The following is a 19,368-nucleotide window of genomic DNA, read 5'->3' on the forward strand; positions in this document are numbered from 1 at the left end:
TGAAGAACCACTTTTTTTTTTCTCCCTCTCCAAGAGGATGAAAAGATTCTTCTGAAGCCAAAAGGGTCTGCTATCATTTTTGGGCAGCTTGTGCAGTAGAGATGTTATTAGCATAAATTACCCCCCCCCCCCCCCCAAACCAAAGAGATACGAACATGCTAGCTCCTTTCTGCTTTTCACACTTAATTGCCCCATTTACTGAACAGTTGCTCATGGACAACAAATGTGCACACGCTCTGAGATGCATGCAGGACAACAGGCAGACACAAGCCAAATAGGGCGTGAGCGATACCCTGAACTAACTGCCAAACAGCGTTAGCGCCGGTACGGCCGCAGCGGCAGCTAGGCGCCATTCAGGCTTCGTGTCGGAATGCGAATCCACGGTAAAAAATGTTAAATATTGCTTTCACAACCTTCGTCGTGGACGGATGAGCGAGCAAGCGAGTCAAAAGGTTTTGTTGCATTCCTGCCCCAAAACGCCGGCCTGATGGAAAACAGCCAATTACATCAGGAACTAATCAGGAATACTTTAAAGTAAATACTTGTCGGACTTGGCCAGCATTCTTATTTCCTTTAAAGCCCATTTCCCGTCTTCTTCTGTTGTAAAAAGTGACCCAGTAAGCAGGAATGAGGTGAATTATATATCGTGGCTTCACTTAACAGACTCAGCTTCTCTTCGGCTCACCCAGCAAGCTTATATAAGCAGTGCTAAGTAGGAGCTGCTTACGTTTCAGGTTTAGAGCAGCAGAATTGGCTTTTCATGTCGGGCGTCTGGGGGTCGAGTGTTTAAACGGACTTCACCCGTGAGTAAACGGAGATAACAAATGTTCCTGCAGGTAGGTTAACAGTCAGCGGCGCGACTGGACCGACTGTACAGGTCATCTGCCAACCCTGGGGGGGGGGGGGGGGCGTACAGGATGTTAATGAGGCTGATTGTATCACAGCCACCGTCCCATCCGACCACAACAGCGCTGCCCCCCCCCCCCCCTCCCCACCACCAACAACAACCTCCAGCTCCATCACTACATAGTAAAAAACATTCCTTCAGCCTGAGGGGGGTTGTCGCTATGGTAACATCCTGGGGCAGTGACCACATGTCAGAGAGAGTCGGGGGGGGGGGGCATAAGTGGACCGGAGCTCAGGCATGAGGAGGAGGAACCAATCTGGGTCTGCTGCAGGATGCTAAACTGAGAGAGGCTTGGATGTCAGATTCTCATTTCCTTCGCCGCTAACCTGTGGCTAACCTGTGGCTAACCTGTGGCTAACCTGTGGCTAACCTGTGGCTAACCTGTGGCTAACTTGTTGCTTTAAGTCTCACATCTTTCAGCTGCAATAAACCGGGGGCCAAGTGGCAAGAACCGGCGCCTGAAAAGCTTCCACAGCGACGGCAAAGTCTTCCTTCGACTTAGCATGATCATCACATTTTGTTTAAGATTGTGCTTTACCAGGGGAGAGAAAGCAGAAAAGGGAAATCTGACCTCGTTTGTGATTTAGGTCATTTCTAAATGCATCATTTGAAACACGTTAACCCTGTTATTTAATGAGTTGATATGCAGATAAAATGATGGAAGGACGTTACGCAAAACCGCAAACGAAAAATTCCCCTGTTCCAGAAATATTTTCTTTGCCAAGCGGTGCATTTTTAGGTTTTAGATGAACGTGTGACTCTTTTTTTTAATCACTGTGTGAAAGTTAATGAAATAATAAATGAAATACCTGCGATTTAAATAAGTTGCACCATTCCCAAATATTCCCATGACTTGGCACGTTGACAATAAGCTGTCTCTTTATATGAAACGCAGAATGGTGAGAGCTTGTCCCAGAGACGACTCTATTTTTCACCACAGTGAGTCTTCCCCTGACCTTTCTCGTCCTTGCTTCCGCACTATTAGCTCGGCTTGGTGGCGGCAACGCAAACTTCTTGTCGTGACGTACAATCGCATACATGTGATAAATCCCAACCTCCCTCCCCTCTTGGATCCGGAGGCGTTCGAGCTGCAGGGCCGCTGCTGGCGACAGGCGTGATCTAGGGCGATGGAGGCGAGGGGGGCACCCCCCCCCCTGCAAGTCGGGATAAATCTACAGCACTTTGAACGGCATCCAAGGACAAATTAAGGCTGATCACGAGACGCATTGAACTGGTTTAAAGACGACTACGTTGATGGGACCCTTTGAGTTCTTCCAGGGAGATCGACAAGTGGGTTAGGCATTGAAAATATATCCTTTCAAGGCCCGGATTCTACTTTTAATAAAGCAACGTAATTAATTTAGGATGAAAATATGGCAATGCTTCTAAATGAATACCCTCCTTATTGATTTGTTGACCATTAAAGCAAATTCGATCGCTAAATCAATCCACTGTTGCAGATAACAACCAGGGAAAAAATAACATGACTGTAAATTGAATTCGCTTTGGTTTTCGGGATCTCTGGAAGCCTGAAACCAATCCAAAAAACTTCATTCCGGGGTTCAGCAAAGCTGTAATTTTCCCAGTGATCATTAGATCATCGTCACAAACACGCGCCAGCCACAGGGGAAAAAAAGCAGCAGCTGAGAATAGGCAGATTTTCCGATGACTGCACCTTCTCCTCTGATACGAGGGCTGTAACAGGATCAGTTTCCCTTGAATAATCTGGCTTCATTTAATTAAACTCTGCAAGATATTAATTAATCAAACAAGTGATATGACACAAGTGTTGCCTGTTGCCTGCGAATCAAACAGGTGCATTATTTTATCACCTGAAAACACGCAGGTGACGGCGAATATTGAATGCTCAAGAAAACAAAGCATAAAGTAGAGACAGCGAGATAATGAGTCCAGAGAATAACTGGCCGGTTTAGCAAAGCACGGATCTAATTGTAGATTTCACCCTAATAAAAAAAAATCAAATGTGATTAATCAATCAGATAATTCACTGCCACGCATGGCGGGACGCACATCTGTGCAGCGGAAATGGGGGAGGCGGCGAGCCAAGCAGTGGTGGAATCCAGAGAACGGGTCCAGAACCGTTCCTGTACTGGATGAGGGCTCTCAGCAGGGCGGCGAAGGGACGCAAAAGATCTGAGGCGGTCTGAGACGACAGGAGCGAGGCAAACATCAACTGTGCCACTTCATCTGAAAACAATGGGGGGGACAGGACACCGAGTGTGCTCTCATCCACATCTCCATTGTCTGCCCTCCTCTCTTTACTCCTCCTCCGAGCATGGAGCATAAGCGGGGTGAGAGGGGGGGGGGGGGGGGGGGAGCAGCAGCGGGGGCCTGGCTGTGTTCTTTCTCCTCTGTCTGTGTGCGAATGCACAGACGGTTCAGTAGTAATTTGATGTGTGTCCCCGGGGACATTTGATGGATTAAAGCTAAGCAGCTCCATTTCGCAGCACCACCTGATCTTCCGCTGCCTCTGCCCCATATAAAGGCTGGCGTGATTGCTGATCTCAGCTAGTCTGACAGTCTCTCTCTCTCTCTCTCTCTCTCTCTCTCTCTCTCTCTCTCTCCCTCCTCTCTCTGTCTGTCTCCCTCCGTCTCTCCTCGTCCTCACTGGTCCCTTAAGCCTGCTGCATCACAGGAGCTATCCAGTGCTGAACGGGATCTTTTATTTTTTTCATTTTTCAGGGTGAAGCTGGGGGAGCCAGAGAGCGTCACGCAGCATCGTCGTCGGGCTCGTTTCTCCGCTGGTTTTCATTTTCTTATTTATCTTTTTTTTTTTTTTTTTTTACACTTTACATTAACCGGAAGGATTACCGTCAAGTCGCCGCCGCTCGCGCTTCCTCAGAGGCTCTTTTTCTTTTTCTTTTCTCTCATGCATTTTTCTCAGCTCTGTGTTTTTATCCATTGAAACATGCCCCGCTCATTTTTGGTGAAGAAGATCAAGCTTGATGATTTCTCTTCGTCCAATGCGGCCACCTCGAACCACCACCACCACCACCACCACCACCACCACCAGCAGCCGGACGACTCGTTCACGTTTGCACGCTCCGTCACGGACTCGGCGACGAGTCTCGGGGTTCGTCTCAGTGAGAATGGTGAGTTAACATGCCTCCACTCTCTTGCTCGTGCACCGCTCCGTTTCCGTTTCGGCGTGCCTGAGGTTCAGCACGGATCTCATCCGCTTTTGTTTTTTCCCCCATCAAGCGAGGTTTTCTTGTGCTTTGGCCAATAGCATGCTCGTGGTGTGTAAATTAGTGTGAGATGTTACACGCAGCCAGCAGATTTTATAATCCCCTCCAGAGGCACCCCACCCCCATCACCCCGCTCCCAGACTTTTGCTTTTTTTTTTTTTACTCCAGTGAAGGACAGACACAATTCAGGTCACAGTCACGGATTAGCTTATGTAAATACGGAGAGAAACGCGTGTACGACCAGGAGAGGCGGCGGTTACGTATTCGTGAAACCGTCCCAATCCCGCGTGGAGCTTCCTGCTGATTATCTCGGACTCAGACATTCATAGGAGATGAGCATCAGATGGTACGTTTGTCCTTAGCCGTTATTGTCCTTGAGTTCCCATCATGGGCCGATCTTCCCTGGCCCCCCTCTTCCCATCCAAATGGAGCACGCAGAATCGCCCCACCCCCCCATCGCTCCACTACATCTTTCTCTTCCTTCCGGGCATTTGAGAACTAGCAGGGGTTTAGAGTTTCAGCCCGTGCAGGCCCATCGTCCCCCCCACAAGAGACATCGACAACACACCGTACAGAGCAGCAAAGGGCAGGAGAAAATAAAAGACTAAATAAAAAGGAGTCAGAAATGCTCGGGGCAGCAGCAAGGCCCGATCCCGTGGCGGAGGTCGTACAGTAGACACGAAGAAGGGCGCGTGTGGTCAGCAGACGAGCTCCGGTCGGAGCAGGGAGGCGACCTTCACTCTCAGTCGGCTTTAAACTCGCCGCTTCCATTTTGTAGCCGCGTTCAGAAGGCCATGCGTGTCTTTGTTATGATTTGTCAGGATATTTTCACGGCGAGGGAGGCCTCGCAGACCGCAGCTGGACGCCGTGACGACGCCCACCTGTTATTCGGCCGTGCCAAAGACGAGACTCAACGATTTCCAAGTGGCCTCAGGCGGCCAGAAGTCATGCAAACTGTCAAAATGAACAGTCAAATTAAACACGGAAATAAAGAGAGACTATATTTAGCAGGCATAGCTTTGACTTATGTGATGATATTTAGACTTTCTGCTGTAGGATTTTCATCTTGGAATTATTCCAAGAAAATATTTGTTAAATGATTGTTGTTACTTTTAAAGAATCTATATATAAAAAAATTTTTACACAATGCAAAATAAGCATAATAACGAAAAGCAGAAAAGAAGAACAATGCACAGGATTGTTGTTTCATTGAAAACAAAGGAATCTTCCAAAATAAAGGCGCTGCTAAATAAAAGAAATCACCACGGATGAAATACCGAGCGTTTGCACTCCTGCCGCGCCAGCAGATTCTCCCCCCCCTCATTGAGGAGACATTTGACTTGAGTGTCTGTCGAACAACAAAGAGGGGTGGCTGAGAGGGTCCATTAATTACATGCTTACTTTGCATTAGAGAAACGACTCCATGAGCCGGAAAGGCTGATGCAGCTCCAGACCTAAATGGCGAGCGCCGCCTCCGACCTTGGCCGATGGTAAAAGCCTCTGCTCACACCGGCACGGTACGGTTTGTTTAAAAAGAAGAACAAGAATGGAAGTCTTGCTGCATGTAGAAGCCCGGCTGACATATTCAGGCTGGCGGGGGGGGGGGGGGGCTGTAAAACCGGTGGATGCGGCTGTTAAAGCTGCATTCGATCAACTTCAACAGAAATAGATTCTGTTTCTTGGGATTGTCTCTTTCTTTGACAGAATGCGTGTGCACTCTCTCCATCTCTGCAACCAATAGAACCCGTACAGTGCAGCACAGTCATGCGTGCACAGGCCATGTGCCCCCCCTGCCCCCCCCGGGCGTCAAGTCTTTGACAGAAACCCCTGGGAATGGAGACGCTATAGCGAGGGGGCACTTAAACTGATTCCTTAATGGACGGTTTCTTGACGGTACTTCAGCGAGCTCGACGCTGCAGACAGGTGACCCCCCCGCCCCCCCGCCCCCCCCCCCTCCACTACACAAACAATGTGCGTGATGCCATGTCTAACATAGTCAGGACTCATCGTGTGTTGCGGATACTTGATTCGCTCCAAGTGCGATTTCTGCATCTTCTGCAGCCCCCGATTGTCCTCGCAGCTGCACTGTTCCACATACGATAGGCTATTGATCAGTTCCAAACGTTGAACTTCATTCCGATCAGTCAATAGCTCATCCCCACTGCTTGCTGTACGTAGAGCTTAGAAGGGCTTCCTTTCTGCAGCAAGGCACCGTTTGTCTCAGGACGGGAATTTCACCGCATCATGCATTTGCCCTCAGATTCTAGAACATCAACCTTGGAGGTAAAATGAATGTTTTTTTTTTTTCTCCAAGCTGCTGAGATTCACGGCAGATATATGGAGTTCTGTGTGGATGCATTTAGCTGCCAACAAGCCTTTTAGCTCCTCTGGCGCTGGGCTGCTTCGCAGGGAAATGAAAGGTATGAATGATGCCAATTAAAATGCAGCTCCCCGAAATCAAGCTCGGGGGAAAGTTGGGAGGAATTAAATCACTTGTGGTGCTTTTGTGTTATTGCTGGTATTGTGTTTGAACCTGTATCAAGGAGTAGCGTGAAATCCAACGGAATGTGAGCAGCCATGTAACAAAGTTCCACCGGTCCAGAATAAGAAGACGGGAGAGAATTCTCACAGAATTGATTTTTATTTTGTCTTTTTTTTTTTTAAAGGAACAAAGTTAAATATTGCAAGTTGCTTTAATTAGAACCGCTGGATTGAAGGTTTAGAGTTGAATAAAGGTCACAGAGCATTACTACTTTATTTTAAAGGCCATGCATTACGCATCTCCTCACGCAGGAGACGTCACTGATGAACTATTATCTAGTTCTCATCCTCACTGTCAAATCCCAATCTTCCTTCTTGCAGTTGAGCGCGTCACGCTCCATGAATTTGTGCAGAAAGGCTTTGCATTCTGGAGTAAATGCAATCAGGCCTGTGCCGCCACTCAGTCCAAACTGCAATCCTCCGCAGCGGTGATAATGATGTCATCACCGGTGTGTCACCGCGCCCTCATCCATCACAGCCTCTGGCCAACTGTGTCTGCGTGTGTGTCTCTCCTACTCAGGCTACATCCAGGATTACATCACGCCGTCTGCGTACCAAGAGGAGAAGAAGATGGAGCACAAGCTGGCGTCGCCGGTGTCGGATCCGCTCTACACCCAGGTGAGCAGCGGCGGGGAGTACTGCGACCCCGACCTGAAGCATCCCGACAGCCCCCAGTCTGGCATGACGGCCAGCGGCTTCTACAGCGGCGAATCGGAGGCCTTGGCCGAAGGTTACAGCATGGACGCCTTCTTCATCTCCGACGGTCGCTCAAGGCGGAAGGGAGATGACGAGAGTCACGGAGAGGGTTCGAGAAGCAGCAGCGCCAACGCTCAGGAGAGGGGAGCCGGCGCACGCCACTCCTGTAACGAGTGCGGTAAGACGTACGCCACTTCCTCCAACCTCAGCAGACACAAGCAGACGCACCGCAGCCTGGACAGCAAGATGGCCCGCAAGTGTCCCAACTGCAACAAAGTGTACGTGTCCATGCCGGCGTTGGCCATGCACATCCTCACCCACGACCTCAAGCACAAGTGCGACGTGTGCAGCAAGGCCTTCAGCCGGCCGTGGCTGCTTCAAGGTCACATGCGCTCGCACACGGGGGAGAAGCCCTTTGCCTGCGCACACTGTGGCAAAGCCTTCGCCGACCGTTCAAACCTCCGCGCCCACATGCAAACACACTCTGCCTTCAAGCACTACAGATGCAAGCGCTGCAATAAGACCTTCGCTCTCAAGTCCTACCTGAACAAGCACTACGAGTCAGCGTGCTTCAAGGGTTCCGCAGACGAAGACGACTCTGGATCAGAAAAGTAACCGCGCGGAAAGCAAAATTTTTGAACCCCCCCCCTCCCCGGCTGAAGGTTCACAACCAATAACCCTGATCACTCTGCCCTCCATGCCTTTTTTCTTCCCTTTTTTTAGAAAGCAATATTTTGAAGAAACTAACGATTATGGCGAAGACCATTTCAAAAGATGCTGGATTATTTCCCTGCACAGTAGCTAATCGTCCACAGACAAACATACAATCAAAAAAAACCTGCCCCCCCCCCCCCCCAATACAGACTGTAGATTCTAGTTGTACACATTTAGGCAAAACGTGTGCTCCCATGGATGTGGGCTCATGGAAACAGACACACACACACGCAAACACATTCATGTACGCACGCGTGTACACTTATACACACAATTATATATGAGGCCTGGCATGTGAATTTTTATCAATGACTATAATGATATTGATATCAATAGTAATAATATTTAGATTCCTGATATTTTATAGCAAATAGTAACGAGAAAAAAAAACAGAAAAAGGACTAACAGTGTTTGTTTTTTTTAGAGACAAAATGACCTCTTGTATTTTTATGCTGCTTTTTATTTGCTAAGAATTGAATTCTTTTGCAACTGCCAACATGAACTTTTTATGAAAATGTGAACTATGACAGTATTTGCAAAAAAGGGGGGGGGAAAAGGGAGATCATTTTCAAAGTTAAAAAGACAGATCCCTTTTTTCACGCCAATGTTTCAATTAAACGGATGTTATTTTTCTATTTGATTTTTCTAAATTTATTTTTTTGTGCTTATTATCCCTTGTTGATCAAAAAAGCATCTTTGTAACTGTGGGTATTCAAAAAAAATATTTAATAAGCTATAGGCCGTAGGTCATTCAATTGAATTCTGCCAGAGCAGTGATTTTAAACTGTTTAGCAGGCCTGTTGAACAGGTTTCCACTCGGACTCAGTCTCACCCTGAAGGACAAAACCACTGGGATCCGCACCAAATGATCTAAGTGCCATGTTGCGGCTGACTGTCTATAGCAATGAAAACTTGTTGTTCTTCCTCCACCACGGTGGCTTGTAGAGACGCTGCTGCCTTGGCGGTGCATCGCCCGGCGGCCTCCACCCAGTGTTTGAGGCGCACCCCTCCACCAGTATTACCTCAGCGTGAAACACCCTCAGTTACAAAAGTGACAGTCAAATTATTCCGTTTGTTTTGTGTGTCGCTCAAAGCTCCCGCCCACAGTTGAGATGCATACCATCTATTTATCATGTAAATACATTATTTATTGACCTATTTATTTATTTATTTATTTATCGACCTTATTTTTGTGTATTTATTGAAGACTCGCTTATTCGTTAATGATCATGTGTTTATTTATTGTTTTGAATTAAAAAGGAAAAGAAGAACTTCCATTGACCTTGTAAGACGCTGCTGATCATCAAAGAAAATGTTTATATGCATGAAAACTGTAGAGAGTCCACGGGACTTAGTTTTTTGTTTTAAAGGGGAACAATGTACAGGATGCTAGGCTAGGATGCTAGGCTAGGATGCTAGGATACCTCAAAACAAGTGAATGCAGAGTTATTTTTGTTTTTAAGGCAATAACTATACCGAAAAAGCAATTGACACGTATAACAATCACACCCGTCCTGTTTTCAGTCGCTTGGGGGCAATAAAAGGAAAGAAAAATATCCTAAAGGCTAAAATAATCTCCATGTTGCTGTTTGCCAAAAGCCCACTGCTACGGAGAGTTCGGCCCCTTTTTTGTCGTTAGATCTCAGGCATCAGAAAATCGATCGTCGGACACACGTCGACGTGAAAATGTAAAACGTCTGCTTGTTAAAATTAGAGCGCCAAATAACGTGGGCGTAACAAACGCGGCGCTTTGAAAGGTGTAAAAGCAATAATGATAACGACGCGTGTGCTAAGATTAGCGCTGGAAGCGTTCAGCTCTGCTACAGTTTAAGTGTTAATTCCGTTGAAAAGGGTGTTTTTTTTTCATTGATCGTGTGGTTTTTATCCATCTCTTTCAAAAATAAAATTTGCTGGGAAGACAAAACGAAGCCAGTCCGGCGGCTGAAAGGCAGCTTTGACCCTCCTGCATGGCTACGATACATTTGAGGCGACCGGATTATCTCATTTGGTTCACTGACATGTTGGATAAAATCTAATTCGGAGCGTCGACCGCTCAGTGAAGCCGAGGTTCCTCCTGATGGACGGAGACGCGTCTCAATCAGCACTAATGAACGGATCTTGACGTGAACTCTCTTATGAGAGGTTTTTTTTTTTTTTATTATCATTATTCTGATGCTGTAATGCCCCCCCCCCCCCCTTATCCCATCCCAACCGCCTTTAAGTGGGATTGGTGGAGTGTGGGAGGATAACAGGTGTTTGTAGACAGACTGCAGATAGGGAGCGTGATGGAGTCGGTGAGCGACCTCCAAGGGGAAGGTCAAGCACCAGCCGGCAAATGCGCCGTCAGCTAAATTTGCATATTCCAAACGGATGGGGTGGAAAGGCTGAGCCCGACCCTACAAGAACAAATAAAGGAATAAAAAAACATGCTAAACCGGTCAGCGCCCAGAAGCTTCTCTTGATTAACACAAATCCAGAAATCTTGACTTCCCGTGGATTCTTTTGCGCGCCTACCTTCCGTAACACGCAAGCAGAGACGCGTTGCTAAACCTGGGGGCTTTAGAGATGTAGATGAAAGCAAAGGGATCATTAAAAACACGCTGCAGGATTGTATCTGAAACCCGGCAGGAGCACAGATTGTCCTCGGCGCCAGGGAGGCGCAGTTTGAGTCTCACCTCCTAAATATTTACACGTAGGGAAACATTGTTCCTCTTTGATGAGTTTGTAAATACATTTGTAAATATATCACAGCAATAATATGACAATGCATGTAGACATTTAATTCTCTTTTTTCTATTCATGTTGTCCGTTTTTTTTTGTTTTTTTTTATGAACAAAACAAAATCAGAAAAGACAAATGCAGGTACCGATTTCAGTCTGGGTGGCGACGCGAATCAGGGAGTGTCTGGGTTAAACGGCTATCTGTTGTAAGTTGCAAAGACAAACATCAAACTCTGTGTACTCTCAACGATTTGACCATGTTCTGTATGATTCCTTTTTCCTGTTCTTTTATTTATGTGCCCGGCTTGGCTGCGCAATGAAAAAGTGCCAAAAAAGTATGATTTCCATGACAAAAGCCTTCAACATATGGTCGGCTGCTCAAAACCTTCCATATGGTCCTCAAAGAAAAAAAAAACTGATTCTGATTTTCCTCTCTCTCACTCTCGCCCCCCCCCCCCCCCCCCAGCTGAGATGAAGAAACTTAAGCCATGATTGCTGAGGGATGTTTTTGATTTCTCTTGTTCTGCTACGATTAACAATGACAACAATAGCAATGATAACGTTAATAAACACAATAGCACAAGGAAGCCACCGGCCCATTGTTCTTTCTTTTAAAACAGCGAAATCGGGTTTAGTTTTCCAGACACGCCGATTTGTTCAGCTTTCATCCGAATCTCTTTAGGAAACATGTTGAGAATCTGGATTCTGTTTGGGATAGCCCCGAGTCAACATTAGCAGTGAATAATTATAGTCATGTGCGATCGGCTGCAGCCTCTTCTGTCAATGTTTGAGCGATCTATCGGGCCCGTATCCTTTTGTTTTCCCACAGCAGCTGCGAGCCAGAGCGGTCCAGAGGACCCGAGCGTGCCGGCGCAGCTTTGAATAAGACTTCCTGAGAAGTCAGCTTTAAACAGAAGCGCACAGGCATCTGTTCCGCCTCTATTAAGGCCTTTCTGGTCATTACATTTTAATGGAACATTGATTTTATGCTGAAACTACTCTGAGTGACTCAAAAGCCAAGAGGAAAATATGGCAAAAAATAAAACTGAATCATGGCAGCGGACAGGGATTATTATTCCGGGGCTTTTCTTGATTGGTTTCCAGGGAATATGCAGCACTTGAATTCAATCGCTTCTGTCCTTCAGTGTCCTCCAGCAGCACAGCGGCAGAATAATGAGACAGCAGGCGACTCAGGAGCGGCACGCTTTGCCTCATTCTCCTCTCCTGGTGTGGGAAAGCAGTGATTTCTACTGCTGCTGTTACACCGTTCGAGTTATGTTTCTGGGGGGGGGGGGTAACTAGATAAACATCCAACGACGAGCTCAACACCAAGCGTTGATTCTCAGGACGCGGCACCACGCAGACTTTAGCCCTGGCAGGCGCTTCCTCTGATCACATTTTGTGATGAAAGTAAATAACTGATTTCATTACACGGCAACGGAGTATAAAATGAGGATGAGTGGAATTCTATTATACATTAGCCATGGTGGCGCTGGATGAGCGGCATGCAGGCGGGCAGGGGTATAGCGTGACCCTTCATGCACATCCCTGCAACGCTCTACAGGCAGCCGCACACACTCAGACCCAAATCTGGTAAATAATTGATAACAAGCCTGCAAGATTGAGCGTGCTGCACTCACACTTCAAAGAAACTGACCTGAGGAAAGCATCGTCTGAGAGGAAATAGAACGGGGTGAGGGGGCGACCATGACGAAACTACACTTGGACTTGTCTTGCTATAAAACTGACAAATTAGCTATTTTGCTAAAATGACAAAAAAGAGAGCAACAATAAAGGCTTAGATTTCTGTCTATTTTTTATTCCTGGGCCAGGAACGAAGGATTCGGTTGCGTCGCCTCGGGCGTCGGCATGTTCTGCAGTTACTTGGCATTCAATTGATTCATTTTGCAAATGACCTGCAGATTATTTGTTTCATCAACCACAACAGCGTTGCAGGATGGATACTCTGTATTAAACTGCAGCCCGTTTCCGTTCCACGTGCAGGAATGGATATAAAAGTTTGGATTCATCGTGCAAAATCACGTTAAAAAAAAAAAAACACGTTTTGGTTCAACTCGTGTCTCTCTGGTCACAGGTGAAAGAAAACAGCATCTCATCCTTACCACAAGGAGAACATGACTCGCTTCACACTTCAACAGGTGCTGCCCTTCCATTTGACCCTTCCTGTGGCGCCATCTGCTGGCTCATCGGCATAAACAAACGCGCAAACGCCGACAAGCAATTTGCTGTCGACAACAGCGGCTTGACTTGATGATGATGATGATGATGATGATGATGATGATGATGATGAATATATTTATTAGATAGAATGTTAAATTACAAGTACAGTCAAACATCCTGTCTTAGAGGAGCATTTCAAAAAAGCCCTTACGGTCTTGTTTCCGTTGAAAGTCCTTAGTATATAAATCATCGATAATTAACAATACAAATAAAAATAAAAATAAATTACTACAGACTTCAACTGGAAAATCCAACAGTTTCCGATTGCTGCTTCCAGCATTAACCCACAAAGTTCCATTCAAATGATCTTTAAAATGAAATTATTTTAAAAACGGCTTCGTTTTTAAAATAATTTTTAAAACAAAGCTGTTTTAAAAACAGACAACTGTGGGCCAGACAACTGTGAGGGCCCCTTTAAGAGCTAACAGTTTGTCTTTTCACATTCTCCATCACAGGAGAGATGCTCATTAAAAACGCCTCCATTCCTCACTGTTTCATCAAGTGAGACTGCCAAGCTCTTTAGCTCGGTGTTCTTGATGTCTGTGCTGTTTGCGTAGAAACCCATCTGCTTCCTCGTCTCTCTGCTGGCAGCGGGTCCACCTCATCCGTATGCTTCTCTTTTTGAAGTCACGTCAAAATCGCATTTTCATGCATCTGAGATATCCAACTTGTCATCAGCGCTCAAGCAGAAGTCAAGAAGGGCGTTCCTTAAATAGCTCCGTTCTTTCCCTTCATATATACGATACACGCAGCGACAAGGCGAGTCATTAAAGGTTGATTAGATTACTAATGAGCGTTTCTACACTCATAGTTTACCTTGAGCAGTAAAATAATACAAATGTTTTTTTCTGCTTATGGCTTTATGGTGAAGCTAATGAGCTGAGAGAAGGTCGAAATCTTAATCCGCACCTTAATAAAAGCTCCACTTCCTCTCACTTGGGTGAGCAAATTCATTCCAGGGCTGATCATTAAAGAGAGAAAATGTTCTGGGCAGCCGTGCTCAAAGGGAATAGCACAGGAATTCATTTCAAAGGTTTCTGCGGCGCCGGTGAATAATCAACAAATCAGCGACGCTCACTGCTGTGCCGCCATTTCACATCCGTCACAAAGCTATAGTTTGAAGACTGAGCATCGCCGGCAGAATAATTAGCACTTTAAAAGCATGTCAACGTGTTTAAAAAAAAAGGACAGAAGATATAAATATAGCTCGCTCCCACGTCGGGAAGCTGGCAGGTCATTTTCTCCGGCTGCTTCCTACGTGACAATCCCACGGGGAGTGAAATCTAAAATTAACAGCAAATCATCATGTAGGAACCGCTCTTTGGTGACCTCGTGCTGCACCTGCGGGACGAACTTAATCTCAGTAATTGAGACGCGTTAGTGACTAGAATGCAGCCCTCACGCGGGGGGGGTCACGCGGGGGGTCACGCGGGGGGGTCACGCGGAGGGTTGTGGGACTCCAAGTGCACTTCAGCGCTGGAGATGATCTCCGTACGCGCTGAAAGTCAGTCTCTGCTCTTCCTACGGGGGTTTGTTTGGGCAGCTTGAAGCAGATTTTGATTGACAGCAGAGAAACAACTCAAATCTGACGTTGTATAAAGGGATTGGGGGGGGGGGGTATGCAAAACATCGAACTCCAGCAACTAACTCAATTACGCAATACATATAAAGTACTCTTAATTACATACCATATATAGGCCTCCTTCGCGTGGCAACAGAACCCCGTGTGACCGATTACTCAACATGAAAGGAGCTGCCATTGTCGTTCAAAGGATTTGTAATTATTCTATATAATGGCCTGCTGCTCCTGTCCAAGAAATCATTTTTAATAGTCTCATTAAAATTTGCGGTTTTGGAGAAAACAACGATAATTCTCTTTCCGCGCCACTGCCACAGAATCTTTGAAGCTCTTCACTTACCTGTGCAAAGATACGGGTCCAGGCATCCCTTTAGTAACCACAGCAACCAGGCTGGCTCTTTGAAATCCCTGCAAGAATATAGACGATGCCCGAGCACTTCACTTTGAAGGAGGAGGCCTACGCAACGCACCCGTCGACATCACCCAACACCGACCGATAGTCAGAACGTTTCCATTGGAAACAGCTTGGCCATGGAATTGTCATATTAAAAAAGCAGATCTTTAAACCGTAATAGAGAGAATATTCTGCGACATTACATTTTGTCCGGGGTCTCAGAGCGCAGCAGCAAAATACGTCTAAACACACACACGCAAAAAAAAGGTTCCTCCGTCGCATATCTGTAAATGGTGTTGACATAAATGTTATGTCTCCATCCTGCTCAAATCCCAAATCATAGAAGTCTTTTAGGATTTCCTAAATTGGGGTTTTATTTCAGGAAACTCAGAAGAAGAACTACGGATCACACACCACATGCTTCACTCGCGTGAAATATTTCCCGATTTAAGCAATAGCGGTGCTTTATTTCACTTTGCACGCAGACATCTTCGTTAAATATGCAAACCCTCTGCACAGGATAAGAGGTTTGAGAAAACGGCTGGATATCTAGAGGAAGAAATAATTACCTCTGCCAGTGAGAGCTGGAAAACAAGTGATTGTGCCATTGTTTGTTTGTCAGCGGGATAACTCAAGGATTTCTGGAACGGCTTCTGATGATCGTTTGGGGGCCCGAGGGGAACATCTGATTAGATTTTGAGGCTTATCCAGCTGATAGTATGGATCCAGGTTTTTGGTATATATATTTTTATAAATCATGTCTCTTAATGATGATGATACGATTGAGGGACACATTATTATCTGGATCTGGAAAAAGGGGCTGACAAAGGTTTACACAATGGAGGCTTTAAGGCCGCTAAACCTTCCGCCTCATAGTATGACAGAAAAAAAACACTCTACTTCTAATTATACTGACATTTAGTAAATACTAGCATTGAAAATTCGACAATTTTAACTTCTTACATTACACAAAACAAACATTTGAGGAGTGGGCGTTCCACGTTTGTGATTGACAGGAGCGCAGACCAATAGAAATCTTTCTTTAACCTGCGTCCTCCGCCCACCTGCTTCAATTGAGGGAGTGAAACGTCGCACTACTGATAAGTTAATCGGTTTTACCTCAGTCGGTCTGTGGCGCTCATCGTTCCACGTTATAATGTCCACTCGTGACAGCAGGTCGATTCACGCGGAGGTTCACGTCATCCCGGTGAACGTCGTCATCAGGCCGATCCCTCCGCCCTGGTGCTGGATGAGCTGAAGGTTCAGAGTCTGATGGAGACCGTGAAGGTAATCCTGTGATCGTTTTTAATACTTTATATTAACATTTTATATTAAAAACAAAACTTTATTTTTTTTCTATCTTGTGATTGTTCTCATTCTACAAGTTCTGACGTTTACATGAAAAAACTTTGATTTAATCCGATCAGAGTTCGGAGTTAAATTAGGAGCGGATGCACTGTGTTCATGGACCCTAAAAAATATTGATCCGATTGGGACTTGCGTGTTCATGCGTCACGCTTTCGGTCGGAAAAGTGTATTTTTGACATGCGCAATTTATACCAAATATACCGGAAATAGTAGAAGAAGAAGCCGCAGCGACTTCCGTTGTAAACAAAATATCCCTCCGCGCTTTTCCGCTTGAAACGTCGGCGTTATTTCACGCGTTTTCCCCGTTTGCGCTGTTACGTTCCTCCTTTAATATCTCCGGTAACGTGTTTGTCTCAGATATTGATCGGTTCCGTCTTTCGCCCGCTCTGCTTCAACTCGCTTCCGGGAATAACAGAAGCGCGTGTGGCTGACGTCACAGACATGCGCAGTAAGGACGGTTTGTACCGAAACATCGGAATAAGTGTTTTCATGCGCCCTGATCGGATCATCAATCGGTATAAACCACCCCTCTCGATCGGATTGAGTTTGATTTGGTCAGGCTAATCCGATTTGGGTGTGTACATGAAGCATTTTTATTCGGATCAGACTTTTAATCCGCTCAAATGTGTCCGTACTTAAGAGTCTTTCTAATTCTGAAAAACATCCTACAAATTATCTCACATCTCAGTCTGTGTTTTGTATTTTATTGTATTTTTCTAGCAGACGGCAGATTTGAATGTTCCTCCCATTGATGTGCTCTGGATCAAAGGCAGAAAAGGTGGAAATGACGACTGTTCTTTTGGAGGATGTCACAGGTTCGCGGCCTATCAGAGACTGAACAGGCCGTCCGTCCCAGCCAAGCTGATAAAGTCAAACGTTTCAGACCTTAAAACGTACCGGATGCAGTCAAGACTCTCCTGCTGCATCCGGTGACTGTAGGAGTCCGGATTTACCAGCAGAGGGAGACATTACTCTTTAATTCAACAAGACTTTTTTTAGTTTGAAAGTGTTAATTAAAGAAGTACGATATAACTTTTATTTATTTTTAAAGTAGGTTCTATAAGTTTAAGTGTCATCTTTAAACAAGCTCAAGCTGTTATGGCAGGGTGAAATTAAACGGTAACGGTAACGCCTTCGTGTTGCAAGCGTTTGATTCGTCTCCAGAAATGAGCAGCACCTCGTGCTGTTTTTATTTATTACCGAAAGAGAATCCGTTTATAAAGATTTACCAAAGCGTTCTCTCTCTTCCCTGAAGTTCAATCAGATCAAATGTAAACTATCTCTATGAAGAAGAAGTTTAACCGCAGCCTTTGCTCTCGGCCGTGATGAATAAACGTGCCTTTTAATCTTATTTCCTGGTGGGAAGATGGTTCCGGAGTGACTCTGAAAGTTTGTCTTCTTCATGTCGTGTATCTATTTTAATCTTCCTTTCCTTGAGAAGGGGGGGGGGAATTTGCTGATGCATTTACTGCACATGTTGCTGCAGGAATTCGGAGAACTCTCGCTCCTTCTGAAATCATGCTGAGCATCAGGGCAGTGGTTTGTCGCGCTGCGTTGGTGGACGGCGTTGGTAGACGGCATTGGCAGACGGCGTTGGTAGACGGCGTTGGTAGACGCCGTTGGTGGACGCCGTTGGTAGACGCCGTTGGTGGATGGCGTTGGTGGACGCCGTTGGTGGACGCCGTTGGCAGACGGCGTTGGTAGACGCCGTTGGTGGACGCCGTTGGTGGACGCCGTTGGTGGACGGCGTTGGTAGACGGCCTGCTGGTGCTTTCAGGCTGGTTCTTATTAAAGTCTGTTTCATCACTTGGAGGAAGGAAATGTGCATTTCCAGAATAATACAAGCCAACGACGCATCGCAGGCCTCTCCTACTGCATCTCCTTCCCGGTTGGAGCTCTGAGCTGAGCCCCCCCCCCCCCCCGACCGGCCCTAAAGGACTCTACATTTCTCCTCTGAATCGTCACGTGTGAGGAGACTTCCTGCGGCTCGCTCGCTATCTGGAAGTAACCGTATCCTCAAAGGGGGTTCTTTTCTTCTTTTCTTCTTTCTTTTGACATGCAACACCCGGTGTGAAAAAACCCAGATATTGCACCTGTTCCTGCACGGAGTGGTTTCCATGTTTGCTTCTTTATGCTCTATCTTTGAGGATTTAAACCGATCAAGGGGACTTAAGGAGCTCAGAGGAGGAAGTTTCTTTCTTGGATGAATTGGGGCCTTGCCAGTTCTCAGACTGTTCCTCTGTGCCCTCTTAAGAAATGAGCTTGTGATATATTCTGGATTCTTTGTGATTGGCCCTTTTGAGTGTTTTGATGTCCTGTCATATTACTCCAGAAAAATAAAGACGTGTACCGAGTACTGAAGAACACGAGGATATGTTTTTTTGAATGCTTTTTTACAACTGGAGTCTCTGGCGGCTTCCCTCAGACTGCTGTCGGCTGCAGGCGTGTCGTTTGTGCCAGATCTGATTTGATCCGTTTCATAAATGTTCCATGGAAATCTATATTTATTGCATAATCCTGCGTCCTGCATCCAACAAACCGACGAGCGGAGGCGGTTTCTGAGTCACTGCTCTTTGCTGCCTCCTCTGCGCCTCCTCTTCAGTCACTGCTCTCCTGCCCCCGGGGAGGAGGAGCGGACTCCAGCGGAATCCTGCTTAGTGGGAGTAAAAAAAAACATATTGTGTATTAAATGCAAATGTTAATACTCTTAGGGAACTAGATGTTGTACTTCAGCCAAACCTGCTTTAGCTAATGGCGATTATGCACTATTAAATAGGTTATACTGTATATTATATTATGTTATATAAATATATAAGTGCTTGTTTTCCTCAGGAGGAAAACATCTCAATAAAATAAACCTTCCTCATCATCTGCTGTGTCTGGTGACTCCCACTTCTGACTTGGCTCAACACGGTGACGTCACGGCAGGATGATCGACTCCTGCTCGTCTTTTGAGTTTCGCTGTGCCCTCCCGGAGCAGATATTCAAATCGTAGAACT

The 19,368-nt window shown here is 46.0% G+C and overlaps 1 protein-coding gene across 1 annotated transcript; it reads left to right on the plus strand.

The window, feature by feature from the left end:
- Window positions 1-3,479: 3,479 nt before the first annotated feature.
- On the plus strand, window positions 3,480-7,968 carry scrt2 (scratch family zinc finger 2). The gene is made up of 2 exons (XM_068749247.1): window positions 3,480-4,020; window positions 7,178-7,968. Exons 1-2 carry the CDS (start codon window positions 3,837-3,839, stop codon window positions 7,966-7,968), a joined length of 975 nt encoding a protein of 324 aa, XP_068605348.1. The 5' UTR covers window positions 3,480-3,836.
- The last annotated feature ends 11,400 nt before the right edge of the window (window positions 7,969-19,368 follow it).

This window comes from Brachionichthys hirsutus, chromosome 2 (assembly GCF_040956055.1).
Source record: "Brachionichthys hirsutus isolate HB-005 chromosome 2, CSIRO-AGI_Bhir_v1, whole genome shotgun sequence".
Taxonomy (NCBI): Eukaryota; Metazoa; Chordata; class Actinopteri; order Lophiiformes; family Brachionichthyidae; genus Brachionichthys; species Brachionichthys hirsutus.

Excerpts from the sequence above, each read along its gene's own strand:
- scrt2 (XM_068749247.1), top strand. The coding sequence starts at position 3,837 with ATGCCCCGCTCATTTTTGGTGAAGAAGATCAAGCTTGATGATTTCTCT. Across the intron at positions 4,021-7,177 it reads GGTTCGTCTCAGTGAGAATG|GCTACATCCAGGATTACATC; the intron begins GTGAGTTAACAT and ends TCTCCTACTCAG.